The sequence below is a fragment of the Trichomycterus rosablanca genome, chromosome 14, assembly GCF_030014385.1.
Source record: "Trichomycterus rosablanca isolate fTriRos1 chromosome 14, fTriRos1.hap1, whole genome shotgun sequence".
Classification (NCBI taxonomy): Eukaryota; Metazoa; Chordata; class Actinopteri; order Siluriformes; family Trichomycteridae; genus Trichomycterus; species Trichomycterus rosablanca.
The window spans coordinates 32,160,518-32,181,821 of record NC_086001.1 but is presented as its reverse complement, the minus strand read 5'-3'; the positions used below and the strand labels follow the sequence as shown (position 1 = coordinate 32,181,821).

Genomic DNA, 21,304 nt, shown 5'->3' with positions numbered 1-21,304 from the left:
GACTACCAGTTAACCTGAAACTAACTAGATAACATTACCTAACAGTTTCCATTTCCAAATTGTTCTCTATCTTAATCCAAAACTCATTAATATACTTTCTGCTTACATTTTACTAAGTAAAAAGTTGTTAAGATTAAATGTTTATTTACCTCACACGAACGAACGATTCCTCTTCTTCAACGGCTCGCGTCGCACTGTTGCTATGGTGACGCTCGTTCTGCCGCCGCTGAATCAGAGACTGGACGCTGGGCCACAGCCGGACAACCAGCGTCGGCGCGCACGCGTTTCTACGAGCACCAGCCAAACCCAGCTGTGGTAACAACTGGGCCGGATCTGGCTACATTGATTCTGGCCGATTCTGACACTCGGCCGACTGTGCCGATAGAAAAGTGGGAACTGGGCCAGATGATTGTGCTAGCTGGGTTAACTTAGAAACCTTCCGTGAACGTTACTGGAACGATACTTTATACACATAAGAAATAAAACCTTATACAAGCTTTACCTAACGTTCTCTGTTAGTTCTCATAAAACCATGAGAGAACGTTAGGTTTCATAGTTTTATAGTTGGTACTTGTAAGTAAAGGTTGATCTACATGGACCGTCCCAAGCAAAAGGCTGTTTTTTTGGTAAGTTCCTACCAAAAAACTTTAAAGATCATAAGAAAACCTTCCGGGAACGTTACTGGAACGTTACTTTAAACACATAAGAAAGAAAACCTTAAGGCAACTTTTAGATAACGTTCTCTGTTAGTTTTCATAAAAACATGAGAGAACGTTAGGTTTCATAGTTCCCGGAACGTTCCGGGAACAGCGCTAATTTTTTAAACGAAAATAGAACGTTCCCATAACGTTATGGGATGGTTCCCTAAAAATAACCATAGGGGAACCAAAATCTAACGTTACGGGAACGTTCTGTGTTAGCTGGGTAAACTTAACTCGGTGCAGTTTAACAGTGGAATAGTTATTTTGATACCTGGGTGGCAATGTTTAACTAAAATTACTTTTATTTACTGACTGAAAACTTCTAAATTAGCTCAGAATTATATAAATCACGTAAGTTTAAAAAATCTGAGATGTAAAAGTAAAGTCTGAAGTTTTGTGTGTGTGTATTTTCCTTTTTGGCTTTATTTACTCAGCAAATGGTGAATCAATGACAATGATTTGCCTTTTGGTGTTACAATTTGGCATAGAACAGTCACATGTGGAACACTATTCTCTACTCATCATTGATAAGAGTGTTTTTACCTAAATAAAGCCAGGTTCCACCGAGATTTGAACTGGGATCACTGGATTCAAAGTCCAGAGTGCTAACCATTACACCATGGAACCACGCAGTGAGGTTTTACTTAAGCCCAAAAGTTAATAATTAGTCATTTAAGAGCAAGTTGGCTGTTTGATGGCGCTGTAAACAATGATTTGCGATTATATTTTGGGATGGAGCGGCACTTGACACTGACAGCCCTTCAGTTATGGAGCTGCCACACAGAAACGATGGAGAGCTTTACTGTTGTTGAGCAGAACAGATCTTCGTGTGAGATGACTGAGGTTCATGTATTTTTCTTTTAAGAATAAATAAAAGCTGATGCTGTAACCTCATACTTTCCTAATACTTTTATTCTACACGGTCTAAATTTATTTTAGTCTTCTGCCATGTGCAGTGCAAGAATTCACTAAATTACACAGCAGTTCTCTTTTTATTTATTTATTTATTTTTGCCATTGACAAAATTGATTGTAATCATTTATAAAGGTCATGCCATGTTCATTAGGTGAAATGAAGCCAGAATTAAAGATGGTAGAAGAACAGGGTGGTATTCTTACTTTCAGTGATTAAATTACTCAGGTTAGAAAGTCCTGATACACAGCACATGCTTACCTGACTCTCAGCCATGCTACCTTTAATAGTTAACCGCAACCTTGGTGTTATTAGCACCATGCTCTAACCAACTGAGCTAACCAGCCAGTTCATCTGTTCTCTTTAGATCTTTGTACATAATTCTACACTAACTCCATTCAACCAGCTGCATGGCAGAAACAAAAACCTTTTGTAACCCGTAATTAGTTTCATGTTATTTTAATGATCTGAGATCTCAGTCCTACTTCAGACATCACTGTCTACTCATTTCTTATGTTCAGACTTTCTTAATACACATCTAAGAGGTTTTGTAGGTTCTTAAATGTTTGTCCTATGAAAACTACACTATATTGCCAAAAATATTCGCTCGTCTGCCTTCACACGCATATGAACTTGAGTGAGGTCCCATTTAATTTAATATAATGTCGGCCCATCCTTTGCAGCTATAACAGCTTCAACACTTCTGGGAAGGTTTAGGAGTGTTTATGGGAATTTTTGACCATTCTTCCAGAAGCGCATTTGTGAGGTCAGACACTGATGTTGGACGAGAAGGCATGGCTCGCAGTCTCCACTCTAATTCATCCAAAAGGTCTTTTATTCATCTTTATGGATCTCGCTTTGTGCACTGGTGCGCAGTCATGTTGGAACAGGAAGGGGCCATCCCCAAACTGTTCCCACAAAGTTGAGAGCATGAAATTGTCCAAAATCTCTTGGTATGCTGGAGCATTAAGAGTTTCTTTCACTGGAACTAAGGGGCCGAGCCAGACTCCTGAAACGTGACTTACTTTTAATGGGAAACCTGAGCCTGGGATGATGCACACAATCGCCCTATTCTGGCAGGGATGGATGAGAGGCAGAAATGGAGCTCCTGGTCCAGAGCCCTCAGTCGCTCCCTGTACTTGTTCTTGATGTAAGTTAGGCTTGAAAAGCTCAGTTCACGCCATGAACGAATCAGATTTAACATAATTAAACAAGTTTATAGTTTATTTCTCAATTATTTGTCATTATACTAAGAGCACTGCTTCTTTTCTGCATGTTCTCTCTGTAGCTCGGTTATGGCTCTCTCAACTCAAAAAAAGCTTTATTGGCATGACAAATAAGGACATTCGTATTGCCAAAGCAAGTTACAGAAAAATAATAAAAATAACAATAAAAAAAGAACAAATATATACAAAACAGTTACTTGTGCAAAAAAATATAAAATAGAATAAAATATTTAAAAAACAGTGCAAAATAATAACAATACAAATTATAATATTTACAGTAATGAGGTAGTAATAACGATCAGTTTGTGTGTGTGTGTCTCTCTCTCTCTCTGTGTGTGTCTCGCTCGCTCGCTGCTCTCTGTTTTCGAATTTGAATTTGGACAATAAACAGCTCTTATTATGACTGATTAATTCCCTGTACTGATGCGAAGCAGACTGGGTGGATTACAGCCGCTAAGAACTGCGCAGAAATAAAAATATATATAGCGGCTCCCAGAGGCGCGACTCAGTTCCTTTTGTTCATTTTAAAGAGCCGTTCAATAGAATCGGATCGTTCGAGAACGACCCATCACTATCAGAATATTTTTGACAGCACCCCTGACAAAGCCAGACGGCACCCCATGGTTTAGACCATGCACTTGGTGATGTAAGGCTTGGATGCAGCTGCTCGGCCATGGAAACCCATTACATGAAGCTCTACACTCTGTTCTTGAGGTAATCTGAAGGCCACATGAAGTTTGGAGGTCTGTACCGATCGACTCTAAAGAAAGTTGGCAACCTCTGTGCACTATGTGCCTCAGCATCCGCTGACCCCGCTCTGTCATTTTACATGGTACCACTTGTTTCCAATCGCTTCCACTTTGTTATAATACCAATGACAGTCGACTGTGGAATATTTAGTAGTGAGGAAATTTCACGACTGGACTTGTTGCACAGGTGGCATCATGGTACCACGCTGGAATTCACTGAGCTCCTGAGAGCGACCCATTCTTTCACATATGTTTGTAGAAGCAGTCTACATGCCGAGGTGCTTGGTTTTATACACATGTGGCCATGGAAGTAATTAGAACACCTGAATTCAATGATTTGGATGGGTGAGTGAATACTTTTGGTAATATAGTGTATTTTGCATTTTGTTCCTGGACCTCATGTACAGTGTATCACAAAAGTGAGTACACCCCTCACATTTCTGCAGATATTTAAGTATATCTTTTCATGGGACAACACTGACAAAATGACACTTTGACACAATGAAAAGTAGTCTGTGTGCAGCTTATATAACAGTGTAAATTTATTCTTCCCTCAAAATAACTCAATATACAGCCATTAATGTCTAAACCACCGGCAACAAAAGTGAGTACACCCCTAAGAGACTACACCCCTAAATGTCCAAATTGAGCACTGCTTGTCATTTTCCCTCCAAAATGTCATGTGATTTGTTAGTGTTACTAGGTCTCAGGTGTGCATAGGGAGCAGGTGTGTTCAATTTAGTAGTACAGCTCTCACACTCTCTCATACTGGTCACTGAAAGTTCCAACATGGCACCTCATGGCAAAGAACTCTCTGAGGATCTTAAAAGACGAATTGTTGCGCTACATGAAGATGGCCAAGGCTACAAGAAGATTGCCAACACCCTGAAACTGAGCTGCAGCACAGTGGCCAAGATCATCCAGCGTTTTAAAAGAGCAGGGTCCACTCAGAACAGACCTCGCGTTGGTCGTCCAAAGAAGCTGAGTGCACGTGCTCAGCGTCACATCCAACTGCTGTCTTTGAAAGATAGGCGCAGGAGTGCTGTCAGCATTGCTGCAGAGATTGAAAAGGTGGGGGGTCAGCCTGTCAGTGCTCAGACCATACGCCGCACACTACATCAAATTGGTCTGCATGGCCATCACCCCAGAAGGAAGCCTCTTCTGAAGTCTCTACACAAGAAAGCCCGCAAACAGTTTGCTGAAGACATGTCAACAAAGGACATGGATTACTGGAACCATGTCCTATGGTCTGATGAGACCAAGATTAATTTGTTTGGTTCAGATGGTCTCAAGCATGTGTGGCGGCAATCAGGTGAGGAGTACAAAGATAAGTGTGTCATGCCTACAGTCAAGCATGGTGGTGGGAATGCCATGGTCTGGGGCTGCATGAGTGCAGCAGGTGTTGGGGAGTTACATTTCATTGAGGGACACATGAACTCCAATATGTACTGTGAAATACTGAGCAGAGCATGATCCCCTCCCTCCGGAAACTGGGTCGCAGGGCAGTGTTCCAGCATGATAATGACCCCAAACACACCTCTAAGACGACCACTGCTTTATTGAAGAGGCTGAGGGTAAAGGTGATGGACTGGCCAAGCATGTCTCCAGACCTAAACCCAATAGAACATCTTTGGGGCATCCTCAAGCGGAAGGTGGAGGAGCGCAAAGTCTCGAATATCCGCCAGCTCTGTGATGTCGTCATGGAGGAGTGGAAAAGCATTCCAGTGGCAACCTGTGAAGCTCTGGTAAACTCCATGCCCAGGAGAGTTAAGGCAGTTCTGGGAAATAATGGTGGCCACACAAAATATTGACATTTCAGGAACTTTCACTAAGGGGTGTACTCACTTTTGTTGCCGGTGGTTTAGACATTAATGGCTGTATATTGAGTTATTTTGAGGGAAGAATAAATTTACACTGTTATATAAGCTGCACACAGACTACTTTTCATTGTGTCAAAGTGTCATTTTGTCAGTGTTGTCCCATGAAAAGATATACTTAAATATCTGCAGAAATGTGAGGGGTGTACTCACTTTTGTGATACACTGTATTTTAAAAAGGTTATTAATAGTGTACTCTCTCTTTTAGGAGACATGAGTTCATTAAGTTTTAGGGTAACGATCTCAGGCTGCTATGAGTAACTGACAGAAGGTCTGTATCTTCACTGCTGAGTTCAATGTTCTGGAACATGTCGGGAAACGTTGTGCCGCCTTTGACGTCATATTACTGACATTATACACAAAACAATGAAGAAATAATCAGCTATTGTGAACATGAACATTCATGCACCTTCATATATTCAGTGAGTTTATTTATTTTACATTTAATTGTATAAGATTTTAAGTCTTGTTGATCCTGGTCATCCATGTTCTACACTTCTCATACAGCTGTGTGGATCAACAAGGGCGGCACCTCAGTGGAGTTCCTCTAACCAGTCACACACAGATACCCAAAATGCATCGTTCTGGTAAAAGAAGAGAGAGAGAGAGGATGGGTTAGAGAGAAACAGCTGCAATAATCATTGAAATGTGAAATTGAGATGTAACGTGTCCTGATTGGATGGCGCCACCATCGTCCCTCCTTGATGCGACAACAACGTCTCCTGTTAAATAAAACAAGAAGAGGTGTAAGAACATTCCAGAAGCTGTAGTGTTTGGACAGATGAGCATGTAGAGCAGCGTTTATCAGGTAAAATACACTGATTGTGGAAATGTTACCTGGATTTCTTACACATCCGCTCAGCTATCTCTTTTAGACGAAGCACAAGAACCTCAATATTAATAAATATGTATCTACATTTTGGCATCTGTGTTGATGCAGATACAAGTACTGAAATGTATCTCAGACACCAGCTGCTTGGTGCTTTGGTTGGACTGTCTGAACATCACAGCCATCTCGGTGATGCTCTCCTCATGTAGATGATCCAGCTGAGACACAAACACACACACAGACACAAATATATGAGTATGTAAGATAATAAAGATACAATCTTATGTACAGTGGATCTCCATCATGTCACTGTACTACGTCGAGGGTGGATGTTGTACCTGGCATGTGCTGTGCCATTCCACAGGGCTGCTGTACTGCTTCATTACCCACTCATGATCCAGCAGATGCTCCACCTTTATGCGCCGCTCTGGAACCACCTACAGGACAAGATACAAGAACTTCAGGTGATGAAGCCCACAGAGAAACACACACCCACTTTGCTCACATTAAACACACCATAAACACACACCTGCAGCATTTCCTTAATCAGCAGTACAGAACCAGGAGACAGCCAGTCAGGAGTGTCAAAATGTCCTTTCTGAGGAAACACAGAGCAAAACAATCACATCTGATCAAAGAACATCACCACAAGCCGTTACTGTTACTTTTACTGTGTGTTTAACATGCTGCTGAGCATTAAATAATGGATTCTGTTTCATAATCGTAACAAGACGTGTATGCCAATGGTGTTTCATTGTAGTTCCAAGACTTACAGTGATTTGTTCATGGAGTTCCACAAAGTTGTCACCATCGAACGGGAGGTAGCCACACAGCATGTCATATAGGACAACACCCAAGCTCCAAACATCTGCCTAAACACACACACACACACACACACACACACACACATATTCATTGTCTTTTTTAAACATGCTTTACCCTGGTCAGTCCCCTCATCCAGACCTCATAGAATAACTCATGAATGGGGCTACATAGGGGACTGAACACCTTGGATTTGGAGACTTTTCAATTGAAGTTTATCAGGAATAACCTGGGGACACACCCCAATCAAACCTACCTCTGCACCATGATAGGGTTGCGCATCAATGATTTCTGGTGCCAAGTAGGGAGGGGTTCCACAGCCCTCAATCAGAGCAGTACCCAATCCACCCTACAACAAAACAGAATTCTATCAACCGAAGGTCCAACTGTTGACTCGCATCTGCAACACAGCACACAAACTGAACCAGCATGGCTCTGTGACGTCCTGTTCATCTAACTGATCACTGAAACTAATTGTGGACACCATGTGTGCAAGGCTTCATTAAAGCATGATGGATGGGGGTAAACACACCACCTTACTAGACTCTCTGAATGGCACGCTTGATTTAAGTATACACTACAGTCTTAGTAGAGACACGAACCTCTGGTTTGGCACAGAGCCCAAAGTCGATGAGCTTGATGTTGTTCTTCTCATCCAGCATCATGTTTTCCTGAGAGTCAAAATAAAACACGTCATGTTCAAGCACTAACAAAGAAAGAGCACAAAGTATAAGTGGAAATCGTTTGGCTGACGCACTGGCTTAAGGTCACGGTGGGCGTATCCCTGGCTGTGGATGTACGCCAGCGCCAAGACGATCTGACGGAAGATCCTGCGCGTCTCCTCCTCCGACAACCTGTTGTTATTATCGATGTGGTCGAACAGATCTCCACCCGGACAAAACTGGAGGAGAGAGCGAGTCATGTGAGCAGCAAATCATTATAAATCCAGAGATTAAATCAAATCTGATAGTTTCCAACCACTGATGGTACCTCAAGCACCATGTAGATCTGGTCAGCAGTCTCCATGACTTGGTACAAGCGGCACACGTGCTGATGCTTGAGGTTCTTCAGGGCTTCAATCTCGATCCTCAAATCAGACAACTCATCCTGCAATGGGGAGGAAACAGGAACAGTTTTATGACTTTTCAGATCAGAATTAGGAGAAACAAACGTTTGGAAACTGAGACACGTCCGTCTTTAACAGACAGTTTTGCTGAAACTAACCCCGAGCTCTTTCTTCTCCAGGATCTTGATGGCCACTGGCTCTTGAGTCTGAATGTGCCTGCCGAGCTTGACCGTCGCATAACCACCTGAAGAACGATTGAATTAAAAAAATATTAAGTCAGGTTTCAAAAGATGCACATCTGTGTTACACAAAGGCAGAGAGATCACTGAAAGTGGTACCAGTTACCTGATCCAATGGTTTTGTAAACCTCATAGCACTTGTGCAGCTCAGAGACGTCCTCAACCACACGTGATGTTCGTTCTGAGATGTCGATGGTCTCGGGTACAGTGCATGGCACCTCAACCTGCTGCCCACAAGAGACATGTTATTATTATTACTGATTGCTCTTCTTGGCCTCTTGTTTGGCCTCTTCAGAAGGTCGTCACAGGTATCTGGAGTCAAGGGAGGAACCAGGGGAGGATCCGTAGAGCCAACACGGCCATTGAGGAGGTCCCACAGATGCTCAATTGGGTTCATGTCTGGGGCTAAGAGGAATCCAGGGGCCAGGGTGGTACTCAGCGGTCCTCCTGACCCAAAATGGTCCTGGTAGGTCGTCACAGGTATCTGGAGCCATAGGAGGATCCAGGGGAGGATCAACACAGCAAACTGATACTCACCTGGTTCCCATCTGCCTTATGGTCTCCTTCATAGACTGAACCGCAGTCTTCCTTTCCCAGCAGCTCTCCAAGGGTGTATTGGCTGTCCGGGTTCGTGTCGGTCGTCTTTTCCTCTTGACCTTCTCCGTTGGTGGTTTCTCCTTCAACATCTTCAACACAAGTATCACCAATGATGCTTATGTGTTATGTGGACCAAAAATAAGGGTCCATATAAAGACCGGCGTACTCACCCTTGTTCTTGGGAGCATCACAGATGACTTCTCCAGAACTGATCCCACCTACAAACCCCAAGAGTCACTAGAGTTTAATAGTGTCGGGCTCGAACGTGGTGGTGTTAAGGTTACCTGGAGCTTCAGAAGACACTTGTGGTCCCTGGGAGTCTGTCTGCTCGCTCGAGGAATCTGATTCTAAATCATTCTCGTACCCGTCTGATTCCTGCTGATTTAGACGGATTAAACTGGTGTTACAGAGACGAGAACTGAACCCCTCCCCTCCCGGAGTATAGTGGTAATGATAATTCACCTCGCTCTCGACTGTTTCTTCTTCTCTCTCAGTCAGGTTCTGAATGGCGCTGATCCACGCCCGTCTACTTGCCTCACAGTCCCACGCTGGGGGAATAGAACATAAAACCTTCTTATTTATACAGTCGATGATATAAACACCGGTGAAATCGTCCCAGACTTAAACACAACGGGGGGCGGTTTGGGATGCAGCCCGGCACAGAAGTCCGCTGTGATGCACCCAAATGATGAGGGGCATACGGCCGCATTATGGGTGCATTATGGGTATTTCACAGAGTCCAGGAGAGAGCTGATTTAGATCATGTAAAGTCATGTGACCTACCTTAAACCTCTTCTTGTAGAGAAGCTGATTGTTCTGTATGATGAACCACCGCCTGCAGAGATCAAACACATCATATATACATATATATAAAATTGAGTGTATAAATATAATAGAGTGTAAATATACTGTATAATATTAATTGTATATATACTGTATATATATACATATATATATATATATATATATATACAGTATATATATATATATATATATATATATAAAATTAAGTGTATGTATATAGAAATCCTAATATATACACTAAGCATCAGTGTACAGACCTGTTCCAGGTTTTAAACACACTCCTGGTCCTCTTAAACAGAAACCCCTCCATCAGGAGCGCTTCCTGGGCCCCCGTGCCTCCCCCGTGACCTGGGTCACCCCCGGAGGATGCCCAGGGAGGCGCCCCGCAACACAGCACACGCAGAAACCTCTGTCTCAGAGAAGCAGCCATCGTAAATGAGGAGAAAATCTAAATGCTGCTCCTGAAGAGCACAGGTCCACATTGTGATGTCACAGCGTTCCGAGGGAGCAGAGTGAATTTACCTTTACCATATATGGGCATGACTGGATTCATGTGACTGCACATATACTGACTTGATTTCCACTGTGGGACGGCTTCTGGAGGGTCCTGGGTTTGATTCCTGGGTGGAGTTTGCATGTTCTCCCCATGTCCTGGGGGTAACGGGTTACCCTAGGTATAAGTGTGTGTGTGACACACCCTGGTACTGACACACCCCATACCATGACACACCCTGGTACTGACACACCCCATACCATGACACACTCTGGTACTGACACACCCCATACCATGACACACCCTGGTACTGACACACCCCATACCATGACACACTCTGGTACTGACACACCCCATACCATGACACACCCTGGTACTGACACACCCCATACCATGACACACTCTGGTACTGACACACCCCATACCATGACACACCCTGGTACTGACACACCCCCATACCATGACACACCCTGGTACTGACACACCCCCATACCATGACACACCCTGGTACTGGTAGTGACACCCCCCCATACCATGACACACCCTGGTAATGGTACTGACACACCCCATACCATGACACACCCTGGTACTGACACACCCCATACCATGACACACCCTGGTACTGACACACCCCATACCAAGACACACCCTGGTACTGACACACCCCCATACCATGACACACCCTGGTACTGACACACCCCATACCATGACACACCCTGGTACTGACACACCCCAGACCATGACACATCTTGGTACTGGTATTGACACACCCCCATACCATGACACACCTTGGTACTGACACACCCCCATACCATGACTCATCCTGGTACTGACACACCTCATACCATGACACATCTTGGTACTGGTACTGGTATTGACACACCCCCATACCATGACACACCTTGGTACTGACACACCCCATACCATGACTCATCCTGGTACTGACACACCTCATACCATGACACATCTTGGTACTGGTACTGGTACTGACACACCCCCATACCATGACACACCCTGGTACTGACACACCCCAGACCATGACACATCTTGGTACTGGTACTGACACACCCCCATACCATGACACACCTTGGTACTGGTACTGGTACTGACACACCCCCATACCATGACACACCTTGGTACTGACACACCCCATACCATGACAAACCCTGTGTGTATAAGGTGTGTGTATTACGTGTGTGTATAATGTGTACTTGTTTATATATCCTGGTGGGGACTGCCACCTGATTGCACACCAAACCAGTGGGGACCTGTTGCACGGTGGGGACCTGAATCAAAGTTCCCACAGGCACAAGCATTTCAACCAATAGAAAGCCTTAATTTAAGTTATCTGACAAAGTTTCATTGAAATAGCCCCAGGTCCCCACCAGTGTTGGGGTAGTTACTCAAAAAAAAATCCATTACTCTTATTACTCATTACATCCTGGAAAATGTAATCTCGTTCCTCATTACTTTACTTTCACTTTACATTCTAAAACCCAAACAAATACTGTATACTGGAATCACATCTACAAACAAATTCCATTTATTTATTTTATTTATTTAGTATTTATTATTCAGTAATCACATTACTGTAAGGCATTACTTTATACCGTGTTACCCCCAACACTGGTCCCTACGGGGTAGGTCAACCGGAGAAAAGTGTGTGTGCGTATAAAGTGTGTGTGGAAGTGCGCCCCCTGTGGTCAAAAGTGGAAAAAGTGTGTATCGGGTTTTTAAATGCCACGCAACATATCATTGGGGTCAACACTATTATATTGTTGCCGTTTCTTGTGTAATTAGCTCCAGCTGCCCCTATATAAGAGGGGAGCTGGAGAACAGTAGTTGGGAACTATTCTTGCCTTGTTACTAGCTAGCTCCTTCTTTCTAGCTCTGTTATGCTAGTTCTTTGTTTGTAGCTCTGTGTTACTAGCTCTATGTTATTTAGTTCCATGTTTCTAGGTCTGTGTTGCTAGCTCCTTGTTACTAGCTCTGTTATGCTCAAAGGCAATCCCCAAAACCTGGCTTACAGAGATGTTTTCACACCAAAGAGTTCCAGTATTGTATACAGATCAAAACTTATTGAGAACTTAACAAGAATGCGAATTAAAAAGCTCCTAGAGGAAACAAATCTGGATATAAATGATATTACCAGTGGCTATAAAACTTCTCTTCCCCTGTGGGACATCATCAAACCTCAAATAATTATGGACTTAACAATAAATAAAAAACAAAACACCCATCCAAACATATACTTAAGCAACTACCCAAATATAAGAGGAAAACACCCATCACATGCAGAAATATACACGGACGACTCCAAATCCCCAAACCAGGTTTCAGCTGCAGTAACAACAAATAGAATTTCACAAAGTATGGGGCTACATAAAGAGAGCTCGATTTTCTCAGCAGAAGCTCAAGCAATATCAGTGGCACTTAAACTTACAGGGAAAATCAAATAAAAAAAGTCAATAATCTACACAGATTCAAAATCTTGTCTTGAAGCCCTGGAAACTATCTCTTAAGACCATGCAACAATAAATAAAATTTTAGATCAAACACAGACACACACCCACCTTCACTCCAAACCTCATGTTACACACTGACCCAGCGTCTTTTTCTTCATCAAAGCAACACAATGACACAAAGATCAGCTCATACTTTCATTCTTACTACAGTAAAACACTCACCGTCCCGATCGTACTACAGGAAATTACACTGTAAATATTACAACAACAAAAAAATTATAATAAACAACTTAGAGAATTGTTAAAAGAAAAAGTAATATGATATGGTAATATGAGGAGATGTGACCATGTTTAAAAAATCCATGTGATGTCGCCCTCCAAAAGTGACATCACAAGGATTTTTTTAAACATGGTCAGAAGATCTCATATTACCACATCATACAGATTTTACTGATTCTACTGAATTTTAGATCAAACCAACATGAGCATTTATAGCAGCAGGAAAAACAAGATAGAAAAAACACCTGGACATGATGCTAGTAGTTTTATTTTATGCTCTGGTTAAGTATAAAATATTGATACATTATCATCTTTATAAACTGATGCATGACATTAAATAATGTAAAAACATGGTGTTGTAGAAAAGCATTATGTACTTTAATCGAGAATGATTTGCACTTTACTTTTTAATGTTACTGTTATATTTATTTCCTGTACAAAAATAATTTGTATAATTGCACGTTGTAATAAAATTGCAAATTGGCGGATAAGTGGGCGGGTCTAAACTGCTGTAGGCTGAATGAGCAGAGATAAACTGATGAAGGCTGAACGAACGTACCACAATACAAATAACTATTTTTGTGAAAGAATCAAATCCCCTCTGAAACCATCCACACGTATCTAAGTTCTGCTGTATTATTCCTCATCATGTGCTGGTTTCACTTTTAAACTTGTGTTTTACAGCTCAGGAGAAATCAGGTGAGAATCAACTTCTCCAGGAGAGTCTAAACACCTCATGTAGCTTAATGTACTAAACAGCCTAGAAAAAGAAAATCTCCATAAATGTATCACTGCCTCACAAATTCTAAAATCACCCAAACAGTTTAATGTTACACTTTCATGTAAATTTTACATTTAATTTGTTAAATTTGACAGTTTCACTTCTGATCCATAACAAACATCAAACCCCGGGTAGAGGAGCTGAGTGAACCTGGTCTGAACTCTGTGGAGGAGCTTCATTGTATCAGAGACGCTGTAGAAGGACAGAGTTCCTGCTCTGTAATCCACATACACTCCTATTCTAGAGGAACTCGGCATTATGGGAATTTCAGTCTCGTTGAATTTGTGCCAGAATGAAAATCTGGATGGAGAACAGCACAAACTCCAGGACTGATTGTTACATCCAAACCAACACTCAACACCGAATCCCTTCCTGCTGATGCTTTTATATGACACTGCTATAAAAACCCCATAATTCCCACTCCACTCAACCTCCCAGTAACAGCGTCCACTCACACTCTCTCTACACAGAACCTGGTAGCGAACATCAAATCTATCTGGATGATCAGGATACGACTGTAATGTTCCACTGCAGGTCACCACTTTGTTCTCCTCAGACAGACGGAGGTTTTTATTTACTGTGTTTGGATCCAGTGTGAACCGACAAACATCTGGAGAGGAAACACAAAATAAACCAATTAACATAGAAGAGAGAGTGTGTACAGTGTGTGTACAGTGTGTGTGTCTGTGTGAGTACAGTGTGTGTGTATGTGTAAAGTGTGTGTGTACAGTGTGTGCAGTGCTTGTATGCAGTGTGTGTGTGTAGTGTGTGACTGTGTGTGTGTGAACAGTGTGTGTGTGTAGTGTGTGTGTGTGTGCGTGTGCACATGTAAGAGTGTGACAATAGACAAAAACACACAAATACACAGAAACACTGCACAACCAAAGATACAGTGTAACGCTATTCAACACCAAACACACACAAACATTGCACACACACAAATACACAGAAACACCGCACAACCAAAGATACAGTGTAATGCTATTCAACACCAAACACACACAAACCCTGCACACACACTACACAGACACTAGATATTCACACATACATTACACATACACTACACATAGACATGTGTGTACTGGGGGTGCAAATACTTTTTTACTGCACTGAGTACGTTTGTGTCCTTGTGAGAAACTTACATTGTAGAAAATCTTCTCTGATTTTAGGTTCAGGAGGTATCTGGACATTCTTCATTGAAGAAAGAGTAACAGTACAATCAACAGTTAAAATTAAAAGTAAATAAATATTTGACATGTTCTCCCAGTGTTTGTGTAAAAATACCTTAATTCTGAGTAACGGATTAAGTGTGAGTGTATTTCATTCAACCCTGGACTCACTGTGACCATGACCAGTACTAGATTAATGAGTAAATGAATGATGTTGTTAGATGTAAAATGTTCATGTTGGTGGATTTGATTGTTTTGTTTGATGTTTGAGTACCGAAGCATTTTGGAGACAATGGAACACTGAGGGCTTGAACTCACCTCCATCTGGTATCTTCTTACACTTCTCAGGACTGATTGTGATGGCGACTGATTCTGCAGATCCAGCAGGAGCCGAGAGAGACTGAAAATTCTACATCCAGACAGATAATGTTCACAGAGAAACAACAAGATGATGAAGCACAGTGATGTTTCACCAAATAACATTAACAGTATTTCATGATCTCTAATACGAATCAAACATCCAGAAAAGTTGGGACAGTAAGTAAAATGTGAGAGAAAAACAGAGCAGTGATTTGTAAAATTCTCTTTGACCTGAATTCAACAAAATACTCAAATATTTATCAGGTTAACTTATTAACTTTATTAATTTATGTAAATATTCACTCATTCTGAAACTCATGACTACAAGGGATTTGAAAACAGTTGGTACAAGAGCAAATTTACACTGTAAACATTGTAAAATGTTCCAAAAACATCTTAAATGGATAAAGCGTTTATGTCTGGGTATAAAAGAAGCGTTCAGGTGAAGTCCAGTACATTATGTCCACTAAAGACCACATCAATATTTAGACAATATTCAGTCTCTAATCATCTGATCTCTGGCAAGTTCTTACATCAACTTTTTCACATTCTGACAGCGGTACCTTGAAACTCAACGTCAGTTGGTTCTGGGATGTTGAGTTTTAAGGTATTTTTTCTCATGTTTAGGAAACCTGTTAATGTGTCCCATGATCCTGTGGAACTGCATATACTGTATTTTAGTGTAATGTAAATTAATGGGGTTGTTTTTGCCACTTATACACAAAAAATACCACAAATATAATATAGAAACAGTGAAATACAATTAAAAACAATAAAGGCTGCATTTCACCTTTTCTTTTTTATTGTTTTCTTATAGCTTTTAATCGTGGAGATGCTTGATCGTGAAATGCCGTATTCTGTTCAGTACTGGCGCATTCACATGAGAAGTGACGAAACCGCTTTTGTGCTGCTGTGTCATTATTTCCTATGGATTGGGGTGCCGGTGCACAAAACTTAACATGACTTGTTGTACTAAAACAAACTCTCGAAAAAGCTGAATCTGATTCTTACAATTTCTCAGAACCCCGAGTGTTACGACTTTATGGGTCATAATGTATTTTGTGTAGGGGTGTTTTCTCTATGTTACAGATTTGTGGAAGATGTCTGAAGATGCACAAAGCTACCACCAGGGAGAGACGCCTATAAAAAGGAAACCTCTGGGAAGACAGGAGAGGATGCTTTGCTTGTGACATGGTTTCATGGTTCCGGCTTTCCCCAACATGTTTGAATGAAAGCTAACAATAATCGAGTTTAAGGGAACACATTTCTCAACGAAAGGTGTCAGAATTCAAAGATTTTGAGTTTAGGGGACGTCAAGTTACAAGGTTACAAACTGCTGTAATTTATTACTTGGACTGGTGCAGCAATAATATAATGATAAAAGGTTAACGTACCTAATAAACTGTACAATTAGAGAATAGAAAAGCATTATAATAATCTAATTCTGCTCCAGTGAAATGTTTGTCATTTATACATAGCATAACTAACATAAATGATCTGTTACTTGTTGAGAGCTGTATAACAAAATATATGTATAAAATATAAAGGTATGTATAAAATATAAACAGAACTAATGAGTTGTTACTTGTTAAAGAGAGCTGTATAATATTTTACCTGTTTCTCAGTTCTTTCTGCTGCAGCTGATATTGTCCCTAGTGAAAAAAATTAAATGTACTTAAAATTTACTAAGATTCATCTAAGTATAAAAGTATCAAAAAGTATAATTTTAATAAATACATTAACCTGAAGTATACGTTTAGTTACAATCAAGTTTTATTTAATTGAATATAGTTCTCATATACTTGTCTTCAAATACATGTTTAATATATTTTTGCAAAGTATGTTAAACAACTGCTGTAGTAATTCACTTAAAGCTCACTTTTAATACATTATACAAAGGTTTACTTAAATGAATTTTTTTTCATAAAGTTACTTCCATAGTAAAAAGAAGTATACTTAAGTATACTAATCTTCAATAGGCTAGAGTGCACTAAAGTGTATTATTGTCACACTAATGATCAATATACTTAAAGAGTGCTAATTATACTGTAATTGTACAAAAATAATACAAAAGCTCGACTTTAATTGTATTAAGTGTACTAAACTGTACTAAATTGGAACTCTTAAGTAGTTAATTTACCTTAAGTATACTATTGCATGTGTATTTAACTACATGTTTTACATACACTAAAAGTGAAATTAAAGCATACTTCACAACTGCACAATCAGTATTCCAAGTGCACTTGAAGTACATTAAAATATATATTATAAAAAAACCTTAAATATATTTATTTTAGAGTAAAACTATACTTCCACTTTGTCTTTTTAGACCTGATTCTAGCAATATATTTATCAATATGTTTATTTATGAGCACTGTAATGACATATGTAGTAATACCTGTCACACGGGGTCAAAGACTAGACAAATGGGGCGGACACACGCAGCGATGTATAACTAATAGGTTTATTAACAAAAAGAGCAAGGAACATGACTATGAACAAGAGCAAGGAACATGACTATGAACAAGAGCAAGGAACATGACTATGAACAAGAGCAAGGAACATGACTATGAACAAGAACTATGAACATGACTATGAACAAGAACTATGAACATGACTATGAACAAGAGCAAGGAACATGACTATGAACAAGAGCAAGGAACATGACTATGAACAAGAGCAAGGAACATGACTATGAACAAGAACTATGAACATGACTATGAACAAGAGCAAGGAACATGACTATGAACAAGAACTATGAACATGACTATGAACAAGAGCAAGGAACATGACTATGAACAAGAACTATAAACATGACTATGAACAAGAGCTAGGAACATGACTATGAACATGAGCTAAGAACGTGACTATGAACAGGAGCTAGAAACATGACTATGAACAGGAGCTAGTAACATGACTCAACATGACCTTGAAACAAGAGCTAGACAGGCCCAATCCAAGCCAACATAGAAGTCTAATAGTTCCCACTGTGTGCTCCAGCGCACCTCTTAAATAGAGGGCAGCTGGAGCTAATTAGTCCCAGAGAACCAATCAGTGAAGGGTGTGGCAGGAGACAGTGTGCGCTCACGGAGAGGGGGTGTGGCAGACAAGCTCCAGAGCACCGACGTAGCATGGAGCCCGTTTCGGTTCCCGAACTTGATTTTAAACCGGTTTCACGTGTTTCCACCGGAAAAAAGAGGTTCCAGACAGTGAACTAGCGGGCCAATCTGGCACCACAGAATACTTGGTTTTTCAGCCCAAACCGTGACGTCAGTCAGTGGGCGTGTCATGTTGTACAGCATAGCACGTTAGCAACAATGGCGTCCGCTGGGTCTCGTATGGAGCTTAACGCAGCATTTTTATCTTACTTCACCTGATTACATTTTGAGCCAGTTTGCCGCTTATATTTTCAAAGCGCATTTAAAAAGGTAAATTGTGTGATATTACGAGATAAAAGTGACCTGGACAGAATGGAAAATGCTTAACATGAAAACTCCCCGAGCTGCATAAACACCACACATGATGTAAATCCAGCTAAACACAGATACATGTGGTATTTGATGTTTATTTCACACAGATTAATGTTTGTGTTGTGGAACTTTACTGATGTTTTATTGCTCAAGCTGAGCGCAAAACGCTTCTCACAACGTCACATCTTCTTATCACAAATAGTTAGATCGCTGCTTTTTACATAAAAACAAACATCTGTAACAGCACCACAAATGCTCGCACATAATCCACACACTCCGCCATGTTATTACTGCTCTTAACTCTTAGTAAGTAAGCCCACCGATTATGACGCTGCTTGGTTTTCAATAACTGGTGGAAACGCGCGTCAGTTCTCTACAGAACACCAGGGTTCAGAGAAACCTGAACAGAACCGGTTCAAGAACCATGTTTTTTTTGGTGGAAAAGGGGTAACAGAGGCTTCAAGTGTTACAATACCAACCTTTTATATGTATACTTATAATAATACTTTTAATAAATACACAAGCCCGGAGTGGCTAATCGGGAGATTCGGGAGGATTCCCGATGGGCCGGCTCATGTCAATCTCGAGTTTGGGCCGGTTGGATGGGAAAAATAATTTTGACATTTATCTGTCACTTATCTAATCTTATTCTTACATTCATTCTCCATTCATCTGACAGTGCAGCCCCTACATCTCAGTAGATTAGATGGGTTCTACCATCTGAGGGAATTCTCCCCTCCCTAATGTTTAAGTTGGTTTGGCCCACGAGGCGTCTTTTATGGAGCGCCGGTAAAAGTGAATATAGCAACGGAATAGCGCAAACCAACCATCAGGCTGTCGTGAAGAGGAAGAGGCCAGGTGGAGCCGAAACGGCCAGGTGAAGGCTATTGCGCAACATTTGCAATGTCAACTTAGCGTAGTTTATTTTGTAGAACCCAATAATCCAATAATAAACCATTAATCACAAATATCCAGTTTCAAGCTGAAAATAATAACCATAATTTGAAGTGTAATATATTAAATAGCCTAACTCATTATTGGAATGTTTTTGTTCCGACGCTACTGTACTGATGATCCCGAGGAGGCCATGAGTTATTTAAAATATTATTTAAAATAACATAGCTATTTGTAATGTAAAATATGACTATACATGAGAATATACATTATATATGTTAAATTGTTCAGACATTCAGAAAGATGTCTAACGATAGCCTAATTTATTTTAACAAATGGAGACAAATAGCCTAAATCACTATCAATTTTACACCATCATAATATAGGCTAAATTGTGTAAAAATTAAAAAAAACTTCAAGCATGTTATGTTATTCAGCAAAATAGGCTGACCCTTAAAGAAATGTTTTTTTAGCCTCAGAGCAGCAGATAAGCCATGTCTCATGTCTATAGGCAATGACACCGTTATTAATAAAGTTATAGAAACCAGTGCACTGCTTAGGAGGCTTTTGATGCTAAAGGTAGCCTACTAAATAAGCGTGTAGTGAAGCTACTTAAGAGTTTAGTGTACACCTAACAACAGAGAACCTCTCTGTTGGGAAGACAAATGCAATTTTAATTTCAAATAATTTTTATTTCAACTTATTGCTCCTGTACAAATGTAAATATGTTTTCATCTTTATCACATTTTTTTACCTTTTAAATCTTTATCTGATTTAAATTTGAATTAAACATGTTTAAGTGAAGTGTTTTCTGTTAACTTACCAACATATACCTGAACTTATACCCAATAAAAAGGCATTGTAAGAGCTAGCTGCTGTTTCATTTATTCAGATTGCTCCTCCATGGAAAAAGTGGGCCGGGTTTGGGCATGAAACTCCCGGGCTGAAAAAGGGGCCCACTCCGGACCTGTAAATACATTACCATGAAGTATACTTTTAGTTCAAATTAAGTTTCATTACATTTAATATACTTCTCAAATACTTGTTTTCATAATATACATTTGGTATATTTTTGCATAAATGTTAAACAATTTGTATTTTTTAACATAAAGTTACTTATTGGTACAGTAGTAAAACATTTTTACTGTTTTTGTTATTTTAAAATGTAATCATTTTAAATATATTTTAGCACTCTTTAAATATTTTTAATACTCTGTTACTTTGCATGTAATTAATGGATTTCACATGATGCAGTGATTATATTTGCCAGGAATTCACTACATGAATATTTATTCAGTGTGTTTGGATGAATGAGTTAAAATATACATTTCAAGTATTTTGACTACAACTCACAATAAAGCTAAACAGTTTATTTAACATACCTTCAGTATACAGATTAAACTGTTGTTACTGCCTGAGTGGCACAGCGGTGAAACTCACTAACATATACAGAACTGACATGTCAAAGTCGCACGTTCGAACCTTGCGTCTGCTAAAAGTCTCAAAACCACCTCAGAACATAAAAATAGCGACCCCTACTGGTTGATGGTTACAGATCTCAGCATAAAATG

The 21,304-nt window shown here is 40.3% G+C and overlaps 1 protein-coding gene, 1 non-coding gene and 1 pseudogene across 2 annotated transcripts; all 3 read right to left on the bottom strand.

The window, feature by feature from the left end:
• Nucleotides 1–21,304, bottom strand: part of LOC134326300 (zinc finger protein 850-like) — a 150,301-nt pseudogene that overhangs the window by 28,682 nt on the left and 100,315 nt on the right.
• Nucleotides 1,257–1,328, bottom strand: trnaq-uug (transfer RNA glutamine (anticodon UUG)). Its single transcript has one exon. It is a non-coding gene; the product is annotated as a tRNA-Gln (tRNA).
• Nucleotides 5,880–10,252, bottom strand: LOC134327056 (maternal embryonic leucine zipper kinase-like). The gene is made up of 16 exons (XM_063009127.1): nucleotides 10,102–10,252; nucleotides 9,493–9,566; nucleotides 9,303–9,393; nucleotides 9,189–9,236; nucleotides 8,959–9,107; nucleotides 8,528–8,645; nucleotides 8,341–8,426; nucleotides 8,107–8,223; nucleotides 7,874–8,017; nucleotides 7,719–7,787; nucleotides 7,373–7,465; nucleotides 7,068–7,166; nucleotides 6,824–6,892; nucleotides 6,633–6,731; nucleotides 6,303–6,512; nucleotides 5,880–6,187 (listed from the first exon to the last, which is right to left on the bottom strand). Exons 1-15 carry the CDS (start codon nucleotides 10,250–10,252, stop codon nucleotides 6,378–6,380), a joined length of 1,542 nt encoding a protein of 513 aa, XP_062865197.1. The 3' UTR covers nucleotides 5,880–6,187; nucleotides 6,303–6,377.

Bases quoted from the DNA above. Each gene is read 5' to 3' on its own strand.
- LOC134327056 (XM_063009127.1), bottom strand. From the start codon at position 10,252: ATGGCTGCTTCTCTGAGACAGAGGTTTCTGCGTGTGCTGTGTTGCGGG. The intron at 9,237-9,302 runs GTAACCTTAACA...TGGGGTTTGTAG, and splicing joins AGTGTCTTCTGAAGCTCCAG to GTGGGATCAGTTCTGGAGAA. The intron at 8,224-8,340 runs GTTAGTTTCAGC...TCCCCATTGCAG, and splicing joins TGGAGAAGAAAGAGCTCGGG to GATGAGTTGTCTGATTTGAG.